Consider the following 17,454-nt stretch of genomic DNA (forward strand, 5'->3'; position numbering starts at 1 on the left):
TGCAGAAAGACCCCAGGCCGGGAATCGAACCCAGAACCTTCTTACTGCAAGGCAACAGCTCTACCAACTGCGCCACTGTGCAGCCCTGCTTCATCCGCTTCAAATTCTGTAAATAAAACAAAATCTCCTTTTGCTATAAATTATTAATTGAAGGACTAAACAGATTAGCCCTACGCTCTGTTGACGCCAAGTCAAGCAGAAAGGCCTGAGCTTTTCACCTGCTGATCTTAGAAGCTTTTCTTAGCTGCAGATACATCCGCTGCTTCACACGAACAAGCATAAAGGAACGCTGCGCTGTTTCATTCTAGGCAATAAAATCTTTATTTTCATGTTCAAAAAAAAAGGGAACTAAATTATTTGTTTGTTTGCCTCTTTTAATGTATTTCTAACATTGTATAAAATAAAATGAAAAATTCTCCAGAGTGTGCCAATGCTTCTATCTAATTAATCATCAGAATAAACAGTAACTAAAGCAAAGCAATCATTAGTTGCAGCCCTAGTGTCATGTAGATGTACGTCTTTGAAGGTGTATGTAAAATTCTGACCCAGAAGATCCAAGACGAATTCAGGTGTTAGTTTGAACGTCTGCTTCACTGAAGATATTTCCTCTGGACACCTTTGGTATCCCGTCCAGTTTTTACTCCGATTAGAGATGGAGAATTCATCTTTACTCCCCAACTATGGCAGCTCAATGGAGTCATGTTGGGGTGTAGCTCAGAAATTCACAATCTCAGCCAGGCAGTAGTATTTTTTTATGTATTTTTTTATCCAGTAGAGATCACAACATTCTTTACAGAAAGTCAAATACTTGTTGAGAGATTTCAGTCTGGACCAAAGCGATTTATCAATAAGCCAAAATATTTCATCAGCGGAGCCGCTGGGCTGTAAACATTTCTTAAGCAGCGCTCCCCGAAGAGTAACTCGAAATGCTATGAAAGCACAACAGCACTAAAGCCCTCGCTTTTTAGCTGCAGTGGGGCATCAATAATCATCACTCCGCATTAAGATCCGAGCGTAGACGCAGCGCAGACCCGCTGTTTGTTGCATGGGCTTAAAAATGTACCATTTGCTCCGACGGGAACGATTCACCCAATTTGTTTTCTACCCTCTTGTCAGCCCCAGTGAGTGTCGTCGTCACAGATCTGTACCCCGCGCGCGCGGAGGCAGACGCCTCAAAGACTCATTTATGGTTTAATTCAAACTGTAATTCGGCAAGCGGCGTGATCCCTTTGACACGAAATGTCAAGGAGGGGCGGCGTGCCAGACACATTGTCTGATGGAAGAAGGCGACGGGGGCTCAGCGAAAACAGGCTTCTCACTCCGACACCAAGTGCAAATTGACTGAAAATTAAAGCTAATGAGCAATTATCCCGCCAATTTACCTCTATTGATGTCTGTTGTCTTACTGATTTGCAAATGAATATCAGCTTTTTTTTTTCTTTTTACTGATTTAATTCATCGAAAAGATGACACGTGTCTTTATTTTCCCGCCTTTTTTATATCATGGACGTTGTGACTCACGTAAAATACTCTCTCTCTCTTTCTTTTTTTTGTTGTTGTTTTCCGGTTGCAGCATTTCCTAGGGAATAACTCATATCCTCCTGAAAGCTCCGCGGACGTACACGGAACTTTCAGTGCACGTCCCACGTACGGCTGTCAGAAGGATCTGGACTTTGTTCAGGGCAAAGTTGACCTGAAAGGCGCCGTCCTGAGCCGGAAACATCACTTTTGCACAGCAGGTATGTGTAGCTCAGTCTTTCTCAAACTGTGATGGTCCGCGGGCGCCCCCTAGTGGTCCACGAGGTACTGCACGTAAACAACCGTTTGCCGTTACGTTAGCTCAAAGTGCGACGCTACAGCTAGCTTACCAGAGGGTTGTGTTTAAAAATAATAATGGACAATTGGGAACTTCACCCAGCAGGAACCATAAAATTCATCTTTCGATTCCAGGTTCATCTTGGTTCTGGGGAGCCCTACACTCCTGGATTCCCGTCCTTCAACCACACCCTGTTTGCCTCAACAGAGTCAGCTGGCCTCCCAAAAATCCCGGCCCAGACCATCACTGCCAGCTCGGCTACAACTTTTAGTTACAAATACAAACACCATGAATACGCGGTACAGCTTCTCCTGACGGCTCCGTGGACTACACAAGCAGCCAACACTCCGCTGTAATCAAAACACGCTTGGCACCGTTTGCTAAGTTTATTTATTCATTCATAAATGCAGATGCTGCTGGGATGTCCAGCTCGTATTTCTGCCTTTCAAATCAGCCGCGCCGCACTCAGCTTGAACCGGCAACTTGGTAGTCTGGCCTTCCTTTTGACTGCACATGAAAGACCTGCGTTGCAACTGTAATGACTTAACAGAATTTGTTCACAAAGAAAAAAAAAAAAAGAAAAAAACATCTAAAAATAAAATGAATTATTTAGCCTCAAGCCTCTCGGTCCAGAACCTCTTTTTAAGTTCAGCTGAGGGTTAACACACGTGCAGCTTTGATGATTGGGCTCGACGCTCGTCTCTGAACGGCGGGGTTAATGGAAACTTCTGTTTGCTTTGTATTGGTCTCTTGAAAGAGAATTAAGGATTGATGTGTGTAAATGTGGATATTTTACATTGGTTGGTGAATCCAGTGTCTGGAAAAGGTTCATCGCATTTTGTCCCCTCGCAGCCACGAGTATTTTATTAGAATTTATGCAGCAGACTGACACAAACAAACGTGTAATTTTCAAGTGGAAGGATAATAATGTGGTTTTGTAAAACAGGCGTGACATACATTTGTATCCAGACCCCTTTTTCATATAAACCGCAGTAAAATAAAGCGCAAGACCCTAAAAACTTAGTAAACAATAGGGTTGTCATGGTACATGTATTCGTAACTAAAAGTACATGTTCTGTAAAATTTCAGCGTTGCTTTATACCTGAACACACACAGAAACTGCGCAAGGCAAACGTTCTGTAGCGCAACTTTGGTAAGTGACACCAAAACAAAACAAGAGAGGAGTCCCAGTTTGGGAACGTTAGGGGTTAAACATTAAGCTACAGCTGAGAAATAAAGGTGGAACGAACCAAGATTCAATGTCAGTGTATCAAGATTTCCACCAGAAAACTTGCTGAGCCCAGTGGTTGGGGCGCTTGGCAGCCATTTATCCAGCGGCCCACCTTGTTTTTGACTTTAAAAATTTTTTTAAAGTTGACATGAAATGTGAAAATATCACTTGATAATTATGTGTTATTGGAAGATTAATATCTGAACACCAGCTATAAAGTCTTAAGGAATACAAACATTAAAAAAAAAACTTAATTATATAAGCTAAGCTTAGCCTGGTGGGGGCACAAGTAAAGCCTAGTGGCCCACCAGGCTTATAATGCACTGGGGGAAACCACAACACACCGAGACTGTTGTGACAAGTCCTTCTGACCAGATGAAGTTTTCCCAACAGTTGCATTCAAGTACATCTTGTAAACTGAATCGTCTAAATAGCCAAATAGAAAAATGTCTGTTGTGCCTTTTTCTTCTTGTTATTATTCCTTACAAACGACACTGAATAGGTGTTGGGGTGGTAATGTGACATAATGTGAAACCTTTGCATGCAGCTGTAGATCTGCAGGCATTTTCCGAAACACTGATCAGCGTTTAGAAGCAAAGTGTCTTAAAATGGAATATATGGACGTAAAACGAGTTGAAAAATATTTAAGCGGAAGAGAATATGGACAGCCGTGCTCCATCATGGGAAATGTTGTGAATCAGAAAAATGTGCAATTTCAAGTCACCCTCATCTCTCCACCTGCAGCTCACTGCTTGTAAAGTGCATTATCTGCACATAACACGCTGGACTATTCAGCAGTTTTATTGTAATGAAACTGCCGGACCGTCCGCCTCTGATGGAGCCGTAAAAGAAGATTAATAAAAGTCACCCGAGCAGAGGTATGGGCTCTTCTTAACAGTCATGGATGAGACAATGAAAGTGGAAGATTGTATACAACACACGAAGCTTTGATTCAGAGTAAATAACCCGTTTCCGTTCAGTTTACACCATTATATCACTGTTGCCATGTGCACAATACATCATAGCACAATAAAGAGAAATAAAACCCGCAATAAAATTTCAGCAGCCATGGAAATTCAACAGAGTACTCTGGAGATGGGGAGTTTTTTTTTTTTATGCATTAGATTGCTCTTTCTGCTGGTTCAAGTATTGTTGTTGTTTTTTTTGTTTTTTTCCCCCTCTCAGTTGATCATGCTGAAAGCTGATCCACGTCTGGGTACTTGACTGAAGTGCCTACACAGCCGAACAGCTATTCTCACTCACAACAAGCTGTGATCCAATTTCAACTTTTAGCTACAGAGGAACTTATAGAAACGACCGCGTAGCGGCTGTAAGAGACGTAACATCAAACAGGCTCTGCAGCACATGCGCAGAGGACGCGAGGTTGTATTTATAGCAGAGTCTTGGTTGAGCTTGACAGCAACTTTGTGTCCAGGAGACCTCAAAGAAGTCAGCTGGTCTGTTTTTTTTTTTTAATTAGTCAATGCTGCCCTCTAGTGGTTGAAATTGGAACAAGAGGCGAAACTACAGCATGCAAAAGTTTGCACTTGTTAGACATAATTTCCATGAGTAAAACAATTAGCGTTGAAGTTTCATTTGAAAGTCAATTATTATTATTATTAATTATTATTTTAAAACATACATTTACAATTCCTTTTTTTTTCCAGAACTATTTTTACCATACAATTACAATGAAATTGTGGCCGTAACGTCACAATATGTAATTCAAAAAAAAAAGAAAAAGTTCACAAGTTTTGAATCCTCCATAATAAATAAGTACAATTAATTTTCCACTTACATTATTAACATCAATAAAAATGTTGTTTTATCTTAAATATATAGGAAATCAATTTGAACTTGTTTGCAGGAGTTTCCAAATGTTGCCGTTATGACGTCACTTCCTGTTTTCCCATCTTTCACTGGTGCACTGGTTTCTTGTTTAAGCTGAAAGTCCCAGTTTTGACTAGATGGTGGCCTCAGAAAAATACCACCAACTATATAGTGTGTGAGTCCGTGCGTGCGTGCGTGCATGTGTGTGTCCTCAGTTTCTGCCACATTGAGCAACAGGGCTAAGGGTGTTACCTTGGGAACCAGCCAGAGCAACGGAGGAAACGTTCCTAATAGAGAACAGCGATGATTACTCACTGGAAAGAACTGAAGGTCACAGGTGACGGCACTGCTGGGAGTCTGAAGACTCTGATTTTCTTAAAGTTAACTTCAGCTTACCGACGCGTGGAGCAGCATCTGCAGTTTGATGACACATTCTGCACCTTTTATTACGCAGCAGGGCAGCAAAGACAAAAAGATATACCGTACGGCGCCGGGATGTTTCACTTCATCCAAGACGAATGTCAGGCAAAGTTAAGTTGAACAAATACAAAAACAGTTCTCAAAAGATGATTTCATTTATTAAGGGAGAAGTATGGACAGCATTTCAGAATAAAGAAAAACATGCTGAGAGTTCAGCGTGATGTGTGTGATGATCTGGGGTTTTTTGGGTTTTGTTTTATTGTTGCTTTTTGCTTGATTTGGGACCAGAAACCAAAAATTCTGCTCTGCAGCACAAAATCCTAAAACTACAACTGGACAAAAGATCCTTTACAAACTTTTTTATTCTTGGTGCAAAGAGGACCGCTACCTTAGGTCCTTCCTCCCAGAGACTACCTTTATAACCATCACTGCTCCTAACAAGCGCCACAACTGTTTACATCGCTGTGATCATTCGCTCTTTTTCCATTTCTTGTAAATAGTCGGTTGTTGTTTTGAAAGGCGCAGTATTATGTAAAATGAATGTTTTTGAGCATTACGTTGTTCCCTCATCAGAAACCGACCTGGAGTGTCACCTTGATCCCTTCATGCATGTTTGAGAAGTCCTTTAATCTCCCATGGCAACCATTCAGCTGTGCAAAACGCTTGGGTGGACCTAGCCCCGCCTTCGATGACGGATCTCCTCCTGTTAGCTGCAGCTTCTAAGCTTCTGATCTGGTAAACATATTGTTAAGAGGTTAATAGAGGAGCCATGCAATAGAGGAGGAGTTTTTAAAGAGACAGAGGCCCAACTTCAAGGTGTTAAATTACAAATTCAAATTTCTTCTAAGTCATATCTGAACTGAAGGTAACATAGCTACTTCACTGTGCTTCTGCCTCCTTAATGCTTGACTATGAATGCACATTTGGCACACCGTTTTAAAAATGACCCTCCTCAGTTGTAGGGTGCAATGTCGAATAACTGTACAGTATTATTTTCTTATGTCGTAAATTTGCTCTTACCGTTTTTTTGTCTGTTTTCAGAATTTTCCCATTGTGTGACAATAAAGGATATTTCTGGACTATTCCATAAGAAAATTCCAAGCCATTAACTTCTGACGTTGAGCTGCAACGTGTTTAGGTTATGCTGTGGGACATGGTCCAAAGTACACCAGCAGGTCAAACAAAGGTTTTGGAGCAAGTCTGTTCAGTCTGGAGTTATGTTTTGTTTCTTTTGTAAACGAAATAATTTGAAAAGTTTAACAAAAACAGAAACGGCACATATGTCTTAGCATTCAAACTGTTCAGTGTAGAAAAATATTTCTCAGGTCACTTAATGCTACGTTCGAAAGCAGAGGAAGTCTGACCCTTTGATGGTTTCATCTGTCACAAAAAGCTCCTGCGTCAGAGGGACCTCCGTCTGCTGTGACGGTAGTTCCTCTCCCAGCAGAGAGCGACGGCGCTGGGAGAGGCATGTGGTGAGGCAGCGTGGGAGCTGCAGGAGACCCGGTCCACCCTGTAGGAGATGGAGGTGTAAAACACAGGGTTGCTATGGCCGCACGTGTGTCCCTGCTGCAGGTCGGAGCTGCTGCCGCACACCTCCAGCCCACGGCACCAGCAGCAGATCAGATCCCTGAGTCTGTTGGGTTTGGGAAGCTCGGAACGCTCCGGTTCGATGAGTCTGAGGTCGTCTGCAGGAGAGGAGACCAGACTCACGCAGCTGCCGCCCTCCTCCACCGGAAGAGCAAACCGGCTGCTTCCTCCGCCTGCAGCATCTGACTCCGACTCCTCCTTCAAAAGTTGCTCATCCTCCCGTTCGGCAGTCCTCACGTCAGAACTCACAGTGAGAAACCTCAACACCACCAGGTTGAGGAAAGCTCCCGTGACCGTTAGACCGACCAGAATGTACACGAAGCAAAAAGCCACGTAGGGCGGCCGCCTCTGCAGGGCTTCCGTCTTCTTCAGGGCGACGAAGTCCCCGAAGCCGATGGTGGTGAGCGTGACGAAGCAGTAGTAGTAGGCGTTAAAGAAGGTCCAGTCCTCGAAGTGCGAGAAGGCGGCGGCCCCGACACACAGGGTGCCGACGCAGGACAGCAGCCCCACTAGCACCATGTTCCCCATGGAGACCTCGGTCTCCCTGAGGCCCAGGCCCCGCTTGACTCTGCGCAGGAGGAAGCGGACCAGCGTGTTGATCCTCTCCCCCAGGCTCTGGAACATGATCAGAGTCAGAGGGATTCCCAGGACCGCGTAGAACATGCAGAAGGTCTTGCCGGCGTCGGTGCGAGGAACGACATGGCCGTAACCTGAAACGTCACAAAGGCACTGCGGGTTAAGCACTTACAGCTACGGGTGCTGATGGTGATAAAGCAAGGGGGTCAAGATTGGATTGATCCAGTCTCTGGTTTCTGTTGCTTTACAACCAATTTGCTTCCACTTTAAAGCAATATTCCTAAATTTCTGGCTCCGTTCCGAGGACTACTGTGGAAGTAGATGATGATGCAATGAAGGATTTTCACATGAAGTGAAACCATGAGGCTCTCATAGGCTCTGTCTTCAGTCAGAGGCTTCCTCAAATTCAATGTAATACAGACTGCTACAGGAGATCCTCTAAAAAGTGTATTTGGTAATAAAAGATATTTTTCTAATTCAAATAATTAAATTATTTGAATAAGACTGACACAAATTTGTGAAGTTCAGTCAACTTGTATCAGTTAAGTTGTATAAACATATTTGAATTACTTGTTACCAATTGAAGCAATTCAGTTAAGTTGGTTCAACTACTTTGTTTTTTCAGTGCAGCCATCACCGTCTACAATAACTATTCTAGGAATCTTGGTTTAATATAAATCAAATGATAAAGTTTATTTGCGCAGCAACAAGACCGTTCAAAGTGCATCATAAAAACACAAGAATAAAAAGTCATAAATGCAACACACAGACAAAAAGCAAGAAATAAACGTCACATTTTGACAAGAGCATTATTATTATTCACCTGTCAGGAGAATCAAGAAAGTTTTGAAAGTGGCCAGACAGGGGCAGCTGACAGTTATGGGGTGAAAATCAAAGCTACAAATGTTATATATATACAGGTCCTTCTCAAAAAATTAGCATATTGCGATAAAGTTCATTGTTTTCCATAATGTAATGATAAAAATTAAACTGTCATATATTTTAGATTCATTGCACACCAACTGAAATATTTCAGGTCTTTTATTGTTTTAATACTGATGATATTGGCATACAGCTCATGAAAACCCAAAATCCCTGTCTTAAAAAATTAGCATATTTCATCCGACCAATAAAAGATAAGTGTTTTAATAGCAAAAAAGTCAACCTTCAAATAATTATGTTCAGTTATGCACTCAATACTTGGTCAGGAATACTTTTGCAGCCTTCAATGCGACATGGCATGGAGGCAATCAGCTTGTGGCTCTGCTGAGGTGTTATGGAGGCCCAGGATGCTTCGATGGCCTAAAGCTCATCCAGAGTTTTGGGTCTTGTGTCTCTCAACTTTCTCTTCACAATATCCCACAGATTCTCTGTGGGGTTCAGGTCAGGAGAGTTGGCAGGCCAACAGTAATACCATGGTCAGTAAACAGTTTACCAGTGGTTTTGGCACTGTGAGCAGGTGCCAGGTCGTGCTGAAAAATGAAATCATCTCCATAAAGCTTTTCAGCAGATGGAAGCATGAAGTGCTCCAAAACCTCCTGATAGCTGCTGCATTGACCCTGCCCTTGATAAAACACAGTGGACCAACACCAGCAGCTGACATGGCTCCCAGACCATCACTGACTGTGGGTACTTGACACTGGACTTCTGGCATTTTGGCATTTCCTTCTCCCCAGTCTTCCTCCAGACTCTGGCACCTTGATTTCCCAATGACATGCAAAATTTGCTTTCAACGGAAAAAAGTACTTTGGACCACTGAGAAACAGTCCAGTGCTGCTTCTCTGTAGCCCAACATTTTGGTTTTCAAGTGATTTCGTCGACGTATTTCTTTTCGTTATTTGATTAATTAGTTATTAAATGCTTGACTTAGCTTTTATGTAGTTTATTATTGATAGTAGTAAAAGAAAAAAAAAACCTGGTATGTGCCTCAGAAAACTTTAGCTAATATAAAAAGAGATTTTTTTTTTTTTTTACTTATTTTATGTACCGCCGCTGTTTCACAGAAACTTTTGCAATGCGCCTCAAAACAAAAGTCATGTCGTCGTGTTCACTGGACGTAAAGAACCATAGCCGCGTTCTTACCTATCGTGGTGATGACCGTGATGGCGAAATAAAAAGAGCCGGAGAACTTCCACTGCCTGCCGCCGCGGTGCGGCTCCGACTGCAGGATGACTCTCTCCATCTCCCGGTAGTCCTCCTCCAGGAAGCCGTACTTTCTCTTCAGCTCGCCCAGTTTCTGCTCCAGGGCCTTCTTCCCGGAGCTCTCGCTCTCCGTCTCCAGCGCGTCGAACACCGCGGCTCCGATGAGCAGGTAGAGAACAACGGAGAGGATGAGGAAGAGAGTCCTGACGTTCTGCGCCTTCATCCTGCTGCTGCTGCTGCTGCTGAGGGTGATGGTGCTCAGAGGGAGAGCCCCATCCTTTCAATTGCTGGGGGCCCCGCTTCAGCATATGCGGGGTTAAGAGCAGGGACTGCAAACAGTGAAAGTTGCTCCAACAGCAGGTGGAGAGGGCAGGCGGGCGGACACACCACCTCTGAGCTTCACGGGATGTTTGTCTGGCCTACTGGCATCATTCACTGAGCCTCTTCAGGAACACTGATGTGTGCTGGGGTTGTCTTCCCATTCATACTAAGGGGGAAAAAAAACATTGGATAAATGGATTAGACTGTTAAATTTGTAAATATATTTTTAAAAATCTATATGGTGCATAAAAGCCTATGACGGACACCTTGGATTTTTTATTTAATTTTTTGTTTATTTTTGTTACATACAAGACTCAGATTTGAAGGTGTTTTGTGGGATTTTATGAACACAATAGTGCATAACTTACTGGGGAAATGAAAACAGTGTCACAAACTGTAGGTGGTAGAACTTTACTTTTACATTTACTCTCCTAATTTGTTGATTATATCTCACCATTTTCTATTCTGACCTCATGTTGGTTCATTTATTCACATTGTTTGTGCTTTGCACTTGTTTCCTTTGTGTTTCTTATTGTTACGTCAGTCTGAGGTTGTTGTTTTTTTAGTTCTCTGCTTTGTAAGTAAGTGTCACAGACATTAAAATCACAAAGCGAGTCATAAAGACGCAAACATGACAACAAGCATATAAAAACTGACATACAATTTAGTAGTCGTGTTTATCTGTCATCTTCCCCTCATCCTGCCACTCTGCTCCCCTTCCCAGCTGCACCTACTCACCTGTGATTAGCTCTTCTGGTCCCTTTGTCACTTCCACCCTCTGCTGTGTTATGGAATCTTCTAAACTGAGCGGCTGCTGATGTGAAAACACCATCCTACATCGGAGATTTACATACTTTTGCCACTGCGAACATTCATCAGTTTGTTAAACAAAGGAATGCTAACCCCTCGTCCCCCGAAAAAAAAAGAAAGAAGAAGAAAATATTGTTTTCTCTACTCATGGAAACCAGACGGAGATGGTTTATCCGTCCTTGAGCAGCAATGCGTACACACATTTCGGAACACAAGTGCGACCGTTAATCAGTGACCCTGCCTTGAGGGATCTTAAATACACAAGTGTCTGAGTGTGTGTGTGTTGTGTTTGTCTGCGGCTGGCTCGCACAGCTACAGCTGAAGCGGCTGCCCTTTCTGGGCAGCTCTGGCCCTCCTTATGAAGCACTCATGTGGGACGGTCGCCTCCGCTTTCAGCCAAAGTGCTACGCTGAGCGATGAGGCGCAGAGGCTGGTGGCACAACGATGACCTTTCTCAAGCGCACTTAGCCACGGAGCGATCCAGGATTCCTAATGTCGGGAATCCAGCACCACAGGCCGAGTGTGTGGACATCAGGAGAGAAACCACGGGGGATTCTCAGCTGCTCCACGTGTTGGGAGTTTACCTCTGCGCCGTGCTAATCAGACACGCAGAAATAAGTGCCGTAAGTCCATCCTGCAAGTTGTTCCACTTATAATGTCTGTTTTGGGAAGACAACCCAATCGGTGGACACTGTTCGTGCTCCGAAGACGTTCATAAAGAGCCGGAGATTAGTCATTTCACTGACATTTGTTGGCTCCATTCCCTTCACAACACTGACTTTCTCTGTGCTGTTTTTAGCAGAGAATTCAGCACCGCCACCTGTTTTAGCACAAACAAACTGAAGAGACACATCAGCACAAGTCCAGATTTTCTCCACTGGAACACAAAATAGTCGTTTATGTCCTTTCTTTAGCTATCATCTGACCACAGTTCGTAAAAGTTCCTATAGGCTGGTAGGTTTCCTGATGTGACTCAGCTTTTAAGCATACTTCATCACTTTTCAAAGGGTTCAAAGTTCACGCCATTCAGGAAAGTTTATGCTAGCCTTCCTTATCCAGGTGTTTGAAATCATTGTCCTGTTGGGAAACCAAACTGTTTCTAGATCTCAACTCAACCGATTGTCGGAACAATGTAAAAGTATTTGCCTCTTGTTAGACTATTTGCCCTCAAACTTGATTTTACCGATCGTCAGACAAAAATAACCTGAGCAAATACAAAATTCAGTCTTTTTTAATAATGATTTAATTTAATAGGGAAAAAGTACCTACACTGATCTGGTTCTGTGTGAAAAAGTAAGTGCACTCCTTGTTAAATTCTGACTTTACCAAATTTTTGGTTGAGTTTCACTATCTGCACCCAAGCCTGATTAGAACCAGACCTGAGGAAGGATAAAAAATAACTTCAATAGCAACGTGAAGCAGGCTAAAAGGTCTCAAAACGCAGCATAATCTAAAGAAACAGATGAGAAGTAGTCACTGACATCGCTTTGATCCATCCGATCCATCCAGAAAGGGTTACGGCAAACAGAAATGAGAGGCAACAACCTCTAACGGAGAGAAACAGATTTGTGGTGAACCCTCGAGTAACCAGCCAACCAAATTTCTCTAAGAGCGCTTCAACAAATTATCCCACTGGTCACCTAAGCAGGGGAACACCTGAAGCACCGCAGGCCTCACTGGCTTCTGGTCAGTGTTAACGATCCAACGACTAAACAGTGGCTGCGTCTCCATTACAAACATGCGCAAAACTTTGTCAGTTTTTGCACAGGTGAATGGTTGCCGTGGGAGATTACAAGATTTCTCAAACAAGCACAAAAGAATCAAAGTGACACTCCAGGTATGTTTTTGATGAGGGATTGTCATTGTAACATGATGTAAAGATCAAACCCATATAACACTGCCTCTTTAAGACAAAAATCACACATTAAAGTTAATCACCTGGCTACCTCAGGGTAGCCAGGTGATTTTTGATCTGCGTAGCTGAAGCTATGACCACAAAGAGCACACAGTTTAACAGCTGTATTGATGAAGCGATGATGCTGCGTTATCTGGTATCTCTGCTCCGCAGCAGAGTTCGACCAGCCCTTCTTTATCTTCCACAGGAAGACATTAAGAGCAGGATGTCCACTGACTGAAGCCTCCACGCTCTTCCCTCTATGTGCCATTTTTTATGGAAAATGAGGCAGCGAGGCCTACTGTAAACATGATGCTATCTTTACATAGATAGCACCTGGAGACAGCGCGCGAGATAAGACAGGCGGTTATGAGGATCATGCGTGTGGATGCAAAATGTTTTCGTCTCGTGGATAAAGCTGCAGCAAGTTGGTGTAAAATGTGTGCATTCGTTTTGCAGGTAAACGTTTCTTCAATGGAAAAGTTAGCGACATTTGGGTTTTCTTAGGTGACAGTGGACTGTCAGTACCTTATGGAATAGCAAATAGTCATCGTGACATTTTATCAAAACAATCTCCAACATGGGAGCATTTTGTGCAAATGGGTGCTAAGAGTTTTGCCTACTTAATTAATTCTAATTGTTAGATGCCTGTTTTCAATTTACAGCACGTGTTCATGAGATAAACTAGCCAAGAGGGTGAGCTCTGTTTTGGAAGCTAACTAATTGATGGATAGGAACATACAATCAACAGAAAATAAAGTCGAAGATTATTCAACTAAATACTCTAGCTTTGTAAAATATATATATATATATATATATATATATATATATATATATATATATATATATATAAAAAACCATCAGACTTCACTATATTTCTAGCATATTTCTTTTTTTTTTTGTGAAAGCACTACTAAACTTTGTGAGTTTATGTTTTGGAGACAAATTGGTGCTGACTTTCTTTGAGGCCTTGGCCCTGAGTATGCCCAGTGAATTCTCCGATTTTGATTTGGAGACGTTTCATGTCATGGACGGAAGTTCACAGCCAATCATGATTCTTTGTTGTTTGAAAAAGTACATTATGCAAGAATAGACATCGTTTTTACTACGATTCTAGTCAGCAGTCCTGGTCAGATGCTCACTGACCACCTAAAATTCATATCTTAAACTTGAACAACATTTTGACAGTAAGTACTCTAATTAAATTAGATGGACCCGGAAGACATTTTAATGCCTAAAAACGTTATCGATTCGACAAAAACAAACAAACTGGACTGTATACGTACAAACTGGACTGTGCGTAATTTCATTTGTCACGCCACACACGCGACGGGTTTATTTGTGGGAGTTGTTAAAAAGTTAAGTTTCGATTTCTGCAAAGTGAACTGTGGGAGAAAGTGAAACTGACGTGCTGTCGGCTAGCATGGAGAGCCTGTCAAACATGTACCGTCGCGCTCGACGCAAGGCTTTCAACTTTTTCGACCGGGTTAGTTTTATTCTTAGGTTGCTCTTTCAAGCTCTGTCTCCACTGTGGTCGTGGATTTTGCGGATACCGGGTGTTGAGTTCCTCTGCTTACGAGCTCGATTGTTATGTGTAAGAGTCCAAAAATTGGCCTCGCTGACTTGGCGAGGCAGCAGAAATGAGCAGAGTGAGAAGAACCAGTGGGAGAACGGGTTCTCTTCGGATGAGGAGGGGAACAGGGTGGGTCCTTACAGTGGCCCCACGGCAAGGAGTCCCAGTGAGGTCCCCGAAATACCGGACAAGCCTCCAGAGGTTCGGGTAGAGAATGAGTTCAGCGGAAATGAATATCGAGTCGACGAAACGGATGATTTCTACTGCGACTATGATTCAACTTGGGAGACTGAGCATGAGAAAGAGAAAGAGAGCCCCCCAAGAAGGAGGACCTATCAAAGCAGAAGGAACAGAACTGTGAGTTTTAACCTGTCTACAACTTTTATTTATTACGCAGCTCCTTTCAGCGGTAGTTTCGCTTCAGGTCTTCTGCTCTGCATTCATTTCCTGCACTCATAAAAACAAACAGCTCGACTCAACCACCTAATAAAAGTGCTGGAAAAGTTTGCAAGCCTTGTGTTACTTACTGTAGATTTTAATCTACGTTTCTGATTGGACGATGATAAGATGATCATTGAAATCAGTTTAACTAGTCATTAAAAAAAATCTTATTTAATATTCCCATTTTTATTTATGTACTTTTATTTACAAATGTTTGCTCTGTGATTTGTCTGAGGAATCGGGGCGTGGTTATTGTTTTGGAGCCGAGGGCGATGCCACACAAGTTTTTATTACCATTATTGAATTTGTATCAACAAAATAAAGGGGCACAATTTTTTTTTTTTTTTTTTTTTTTACCATTGTGCCGAAATAATTTTTAAAAAAAACTACAAAGACTGAACCAGTAGAATTTAAAAAAATGAATGCGTCATTATTCGGCCATGTAGATGTTCAACAATAAAGCTGGTATTTTTGTTAAAATTTATTTTAATCGGGTGTCAAAAAATCTAAAATTTAACGGAGATTCAGAGAAATCTTATATTTATTATGCAGATAATTTTTTCTCAAGGCTTTAAGATGCGTAGATAAGAAGCACCTCATGCTAGCTAGTTTGACTTTAGCATTAGCGCTGCTGTTAATAACAAGCTAAAGGTGAATCTAACGTTAGATTGTTGTTCCAACATGTTTTCCTCGGTCTTATAGCAGTTCTTAACTTTTGCTAAATTTGTATTCATTTATTTTCCAATTCATACAAATATATCCCTCTTACTACTCTTTGTGGAAATCTTTATAACATATGAGGCTAACTGCTGACTAAACCATCATTTCAGTTAAATTATAATTTGATACAATTTATCTGTTACCGATCAGCATATTATAACATGCCTGATTAAAAAAATAAAATAACTTTAGTAGTTAATATTTAACATTCTTCAAAATAAATGTTTACAATGATTATGTTTATGTATTTTTGTTGTACACTAATGGAGAGCTGAGCCAAGTGTTAATTCAATGACATGACTGTGTTTTCTTCTCCAGTACAAGTTCACCAGGTTTGAAAATGCTGCTAAAGACATGCAGAACTACAGGCACGACTACCCAGTGAGTTTAACACACATAAAGCCGCAGACAGCATCGTTGTACTTCTACAATTGGCTCCAAATTATTTTCTCCAACTTATTTTTCCCCACAGAACCTTCACCGGACACGACACTTTGAGCAAGAAAATGTACATACACACATTCACCTTTTTCAAGTGACTTTTTTTTTTTTTGTGAAAAGCATTCCTAAATAAAATGTCTTTCCTGAATAGGATGAAAAGCCCAATCTGAGATTCTACCTCAGGAAAATGGCCTCTTTACCAGACGGTAGGCCTCCAAGAACACCTAATATGGCTTTGGCATCTTTTAGTCGACTTCATGTTGCCAGGCTTTATTTATATTTTCCATAATAAATGAAATATGTATGTGGCTTTTGTTGAAACTTATATAAAAATTGATTACTGTTGTTTGTTATCAGAGATCTACATTGATCAGTTCCACAATGAATGGAAAGGAAAGTATGCCAAACTGGAGCATACGCACAGCTATATTCAGTGGTAAGGTACTACACAATGTAAAGATTGGGAAGACCTGAAGTACCATTTTGTAATTAAATTTGTCTTTGAAAGGCTGTTTCCTCTGCAGGAACCCGGGATGAACTCTGAAGCAAAAACCCTGACAAAGCAGGAAATTCAGGTAAAGCTCTATAAAATATACAATTTGAACAAACGTGTCACACAGATTTTCACATAATTTTTGCATTTCCTTCAGGATTTTCTTGATAGTCCGACCGCAAGGAAGAATCTACTGGAATCTTACAAGCTCATGTTGGATTTTTATGGTATCAAGTTAGAAAATGAGGAAACAGGAGAGGTAGCGAGAGCAGCCCACTGGAGTGACAGGTTCCAGAATCTGAACAAGTGAGCAATTTACGCATTTACCAAAAACAAAAATCTGTGTATTTTAGCTACAATTTCATCCAAATTTTAATCCTTTGACCTTTTTTTTAGTCACACACACAACAACTTGCGCATCACCCGCATCCTGAAGTGCCTGGGAACTCTTGGATACCGTCACTACCAAGTCCCTCTGGTTCGGTTCTTCCTGGAAGAGACTCTGGTCAAAGGTGAACTTCAGAGGGTCAAAGACAGCGCCCTGAGCTACTTCTTGTTTGCTGTTCTCGATAAGCAAGAACGCAGGAAGCTTCTCAAGTTTGCCTATGATAACTACGACGATACAGAACCATTTGTGTGGTGCCCAAAGAAAATCCAGGACGCATGGTCAAAACCTTGGCAGGAACAGGACCAATTTAGTTCAGGGGGAAACGGCTGGGACAACACATCAACGTACAACTGCTGATGTAGCAATAAATGTGTTGGCAGTAAGAATAAAAATTTAATGCACAACCTGTTGGACATTTGTTCAAAAGCTTTTGAAGTGAAGATTGAGATGAAAGCAGTTGTTTGTTGAGGTATAACACCTATTAATCATGTTTGCAGTTTTTCCAGTTTACTTATTCTTCCTGTTCTTATGCACTAAATGTGTGTTTTGCACTAAGACAAATAAAGTACATTAGAGTAATTTAAAAAAAAGGTGAACAAACTGGATTATTTTTCCATGCTTCTTGGTTTGATTTTCAGAATTTAAATGTACACTTAAATTGCTCTGAGTTCTTGAATTGTAATTCATGCCTTTTCTTCATTAAAAGGATAAAACCTCACTCCATAACCTGAGTCATTTGAATTGAAATCCAGGACTGCAGTGAAAAAA

General features: G+C 41.6%; 2 protein-coding genes and 1 long non-coding RNA gene across 3 annotated transcripts; 2 read left to right on the top strand and 1 right to left on the bottom strand.

Annotated features, from left to right (window-relative positions):
- Window positions 1-1,569: 1,569 nt before the first annotated feature.
- On the top strand, window positions 1,570-6,379 carry LOC103465578 (uncharacterized). Its single transcript, XR_533817.3, has 3 exons — window positions 1,570-1,739; window positions 5,871-6,032; window positions 6,339-6,379. It is a non-coding gene; the product is annotated as an uncharacterized LOC103465578 (long non-coding RNA).
- Window positions 6,380-6,500: 121 nt separating this feature from the next.
- Window positions 6,501-10,138, bottom strand: LOC103465580 (potassium channel subfamily K member 15-like). The gene is made up of 2 exons (XM_008410567.3): window positions 9,546-10,138; window positions 6,501-7,597 (listed from the first exon to the last, which is right to left on the bottom strand). The coding sequence occupies exons 1-2, from the start codon at window positions 9,826-9,828 to the stop codon at window positions 6,699-6,701; spliced, it is 1,182 nt and encodes a 393-aa protein (XP_008408789.1). The 5' UTR covers window positions 9,829-10,138; the 3' UTR covers window positions 6,501-6,698.
- Window positions 10,139-13,666: 3,528 nt separating this feature from the next.
- LOC103465579 (opioid growth factor receptor-like protein 1) lies at window positions 13,667-17,404 on the top strand. The gene is made up of 8 exons (XM_008410566.3): window positions 13,667-14,560; window positions 15,683-15,745; window positions 15,837-15,872; window positions 15,957-16,011; window positions 16,163-16,241; window positions 16,314-16,380; window positions 16,456-16,604; window positions 16,695-17,404. Exons 1-8 carry the CDS (start codon window positions 14,054-14,056, stop codon window positions 17,041-17,043), a joined length of 1,305 nt encoding a protein of 434 aa, XP_008408788.1. The 5' UTR covers window positions 13,667-14,053; the 3' UTR covers window positions 17,044-17,404.
- The last annotated feature ends 50 nt before the right edge of the window (window positions 17,405-17,454 follow it).

The sequence above is a fragment of the Poecilia reticulata genome, chromosome 5 (genome assembly GCF_904066995.2).
Source record: "Poecilia reticulata chromosome 5, P_reticulata-male-v2, whole genome shotgun sequence".
In the NCBI taxonomy this organism is placed as follows: Eukaryota; Metazoa; Chordata; class Actinopteri; order Cyprinodontiformes; family Poeciliidae; genus Poecilia; species Poecilia reticulata.

What these genes read in the sequence shown, in the direction of transcription:
- LOC103465580 (XM_008410567.3), bottom strand. Translation starts at nt 9,828, where the DNA reads ATGAAGGCGCAGAACGTCAGGACTCTCTTCCTCATCCTCTCCGTTGTT. An exon ending in CACGGTCATCACCACGATAG is followed by an intron (nt 7,598 to 9,545) that starts GTAAGAACGCGG and finishes GTGACGTTTCAG; the next exon opens with GTTACGGCCATGTCGTTCCT.
- LOC103465579 (XM_008410566.3), top strand. Translation starts at nt 14,054, where the DNA reads ATGGAGAGCCTGTCAAACATGTACCGTCGCGCTCGACGCAAGGCTTTC. An exon ending in GACACTTTGAGCAAGAAAAT is followed by an intron (nt 15,873 to 15,956) that starts GTACATACACAC and finishes TTTCCTGAATAG; the next exon opens with GATGAAAAGCCCAATCTGAG. An exon ending in AATGGCCTCTTTACCAGACG is followed by an intron (nt 16,012 to 16,162) that starts GTAGGCCTCCAA and finishes GTTTGTTATCAG; the next exon opens with AGATCTACATTGATCAGTTC.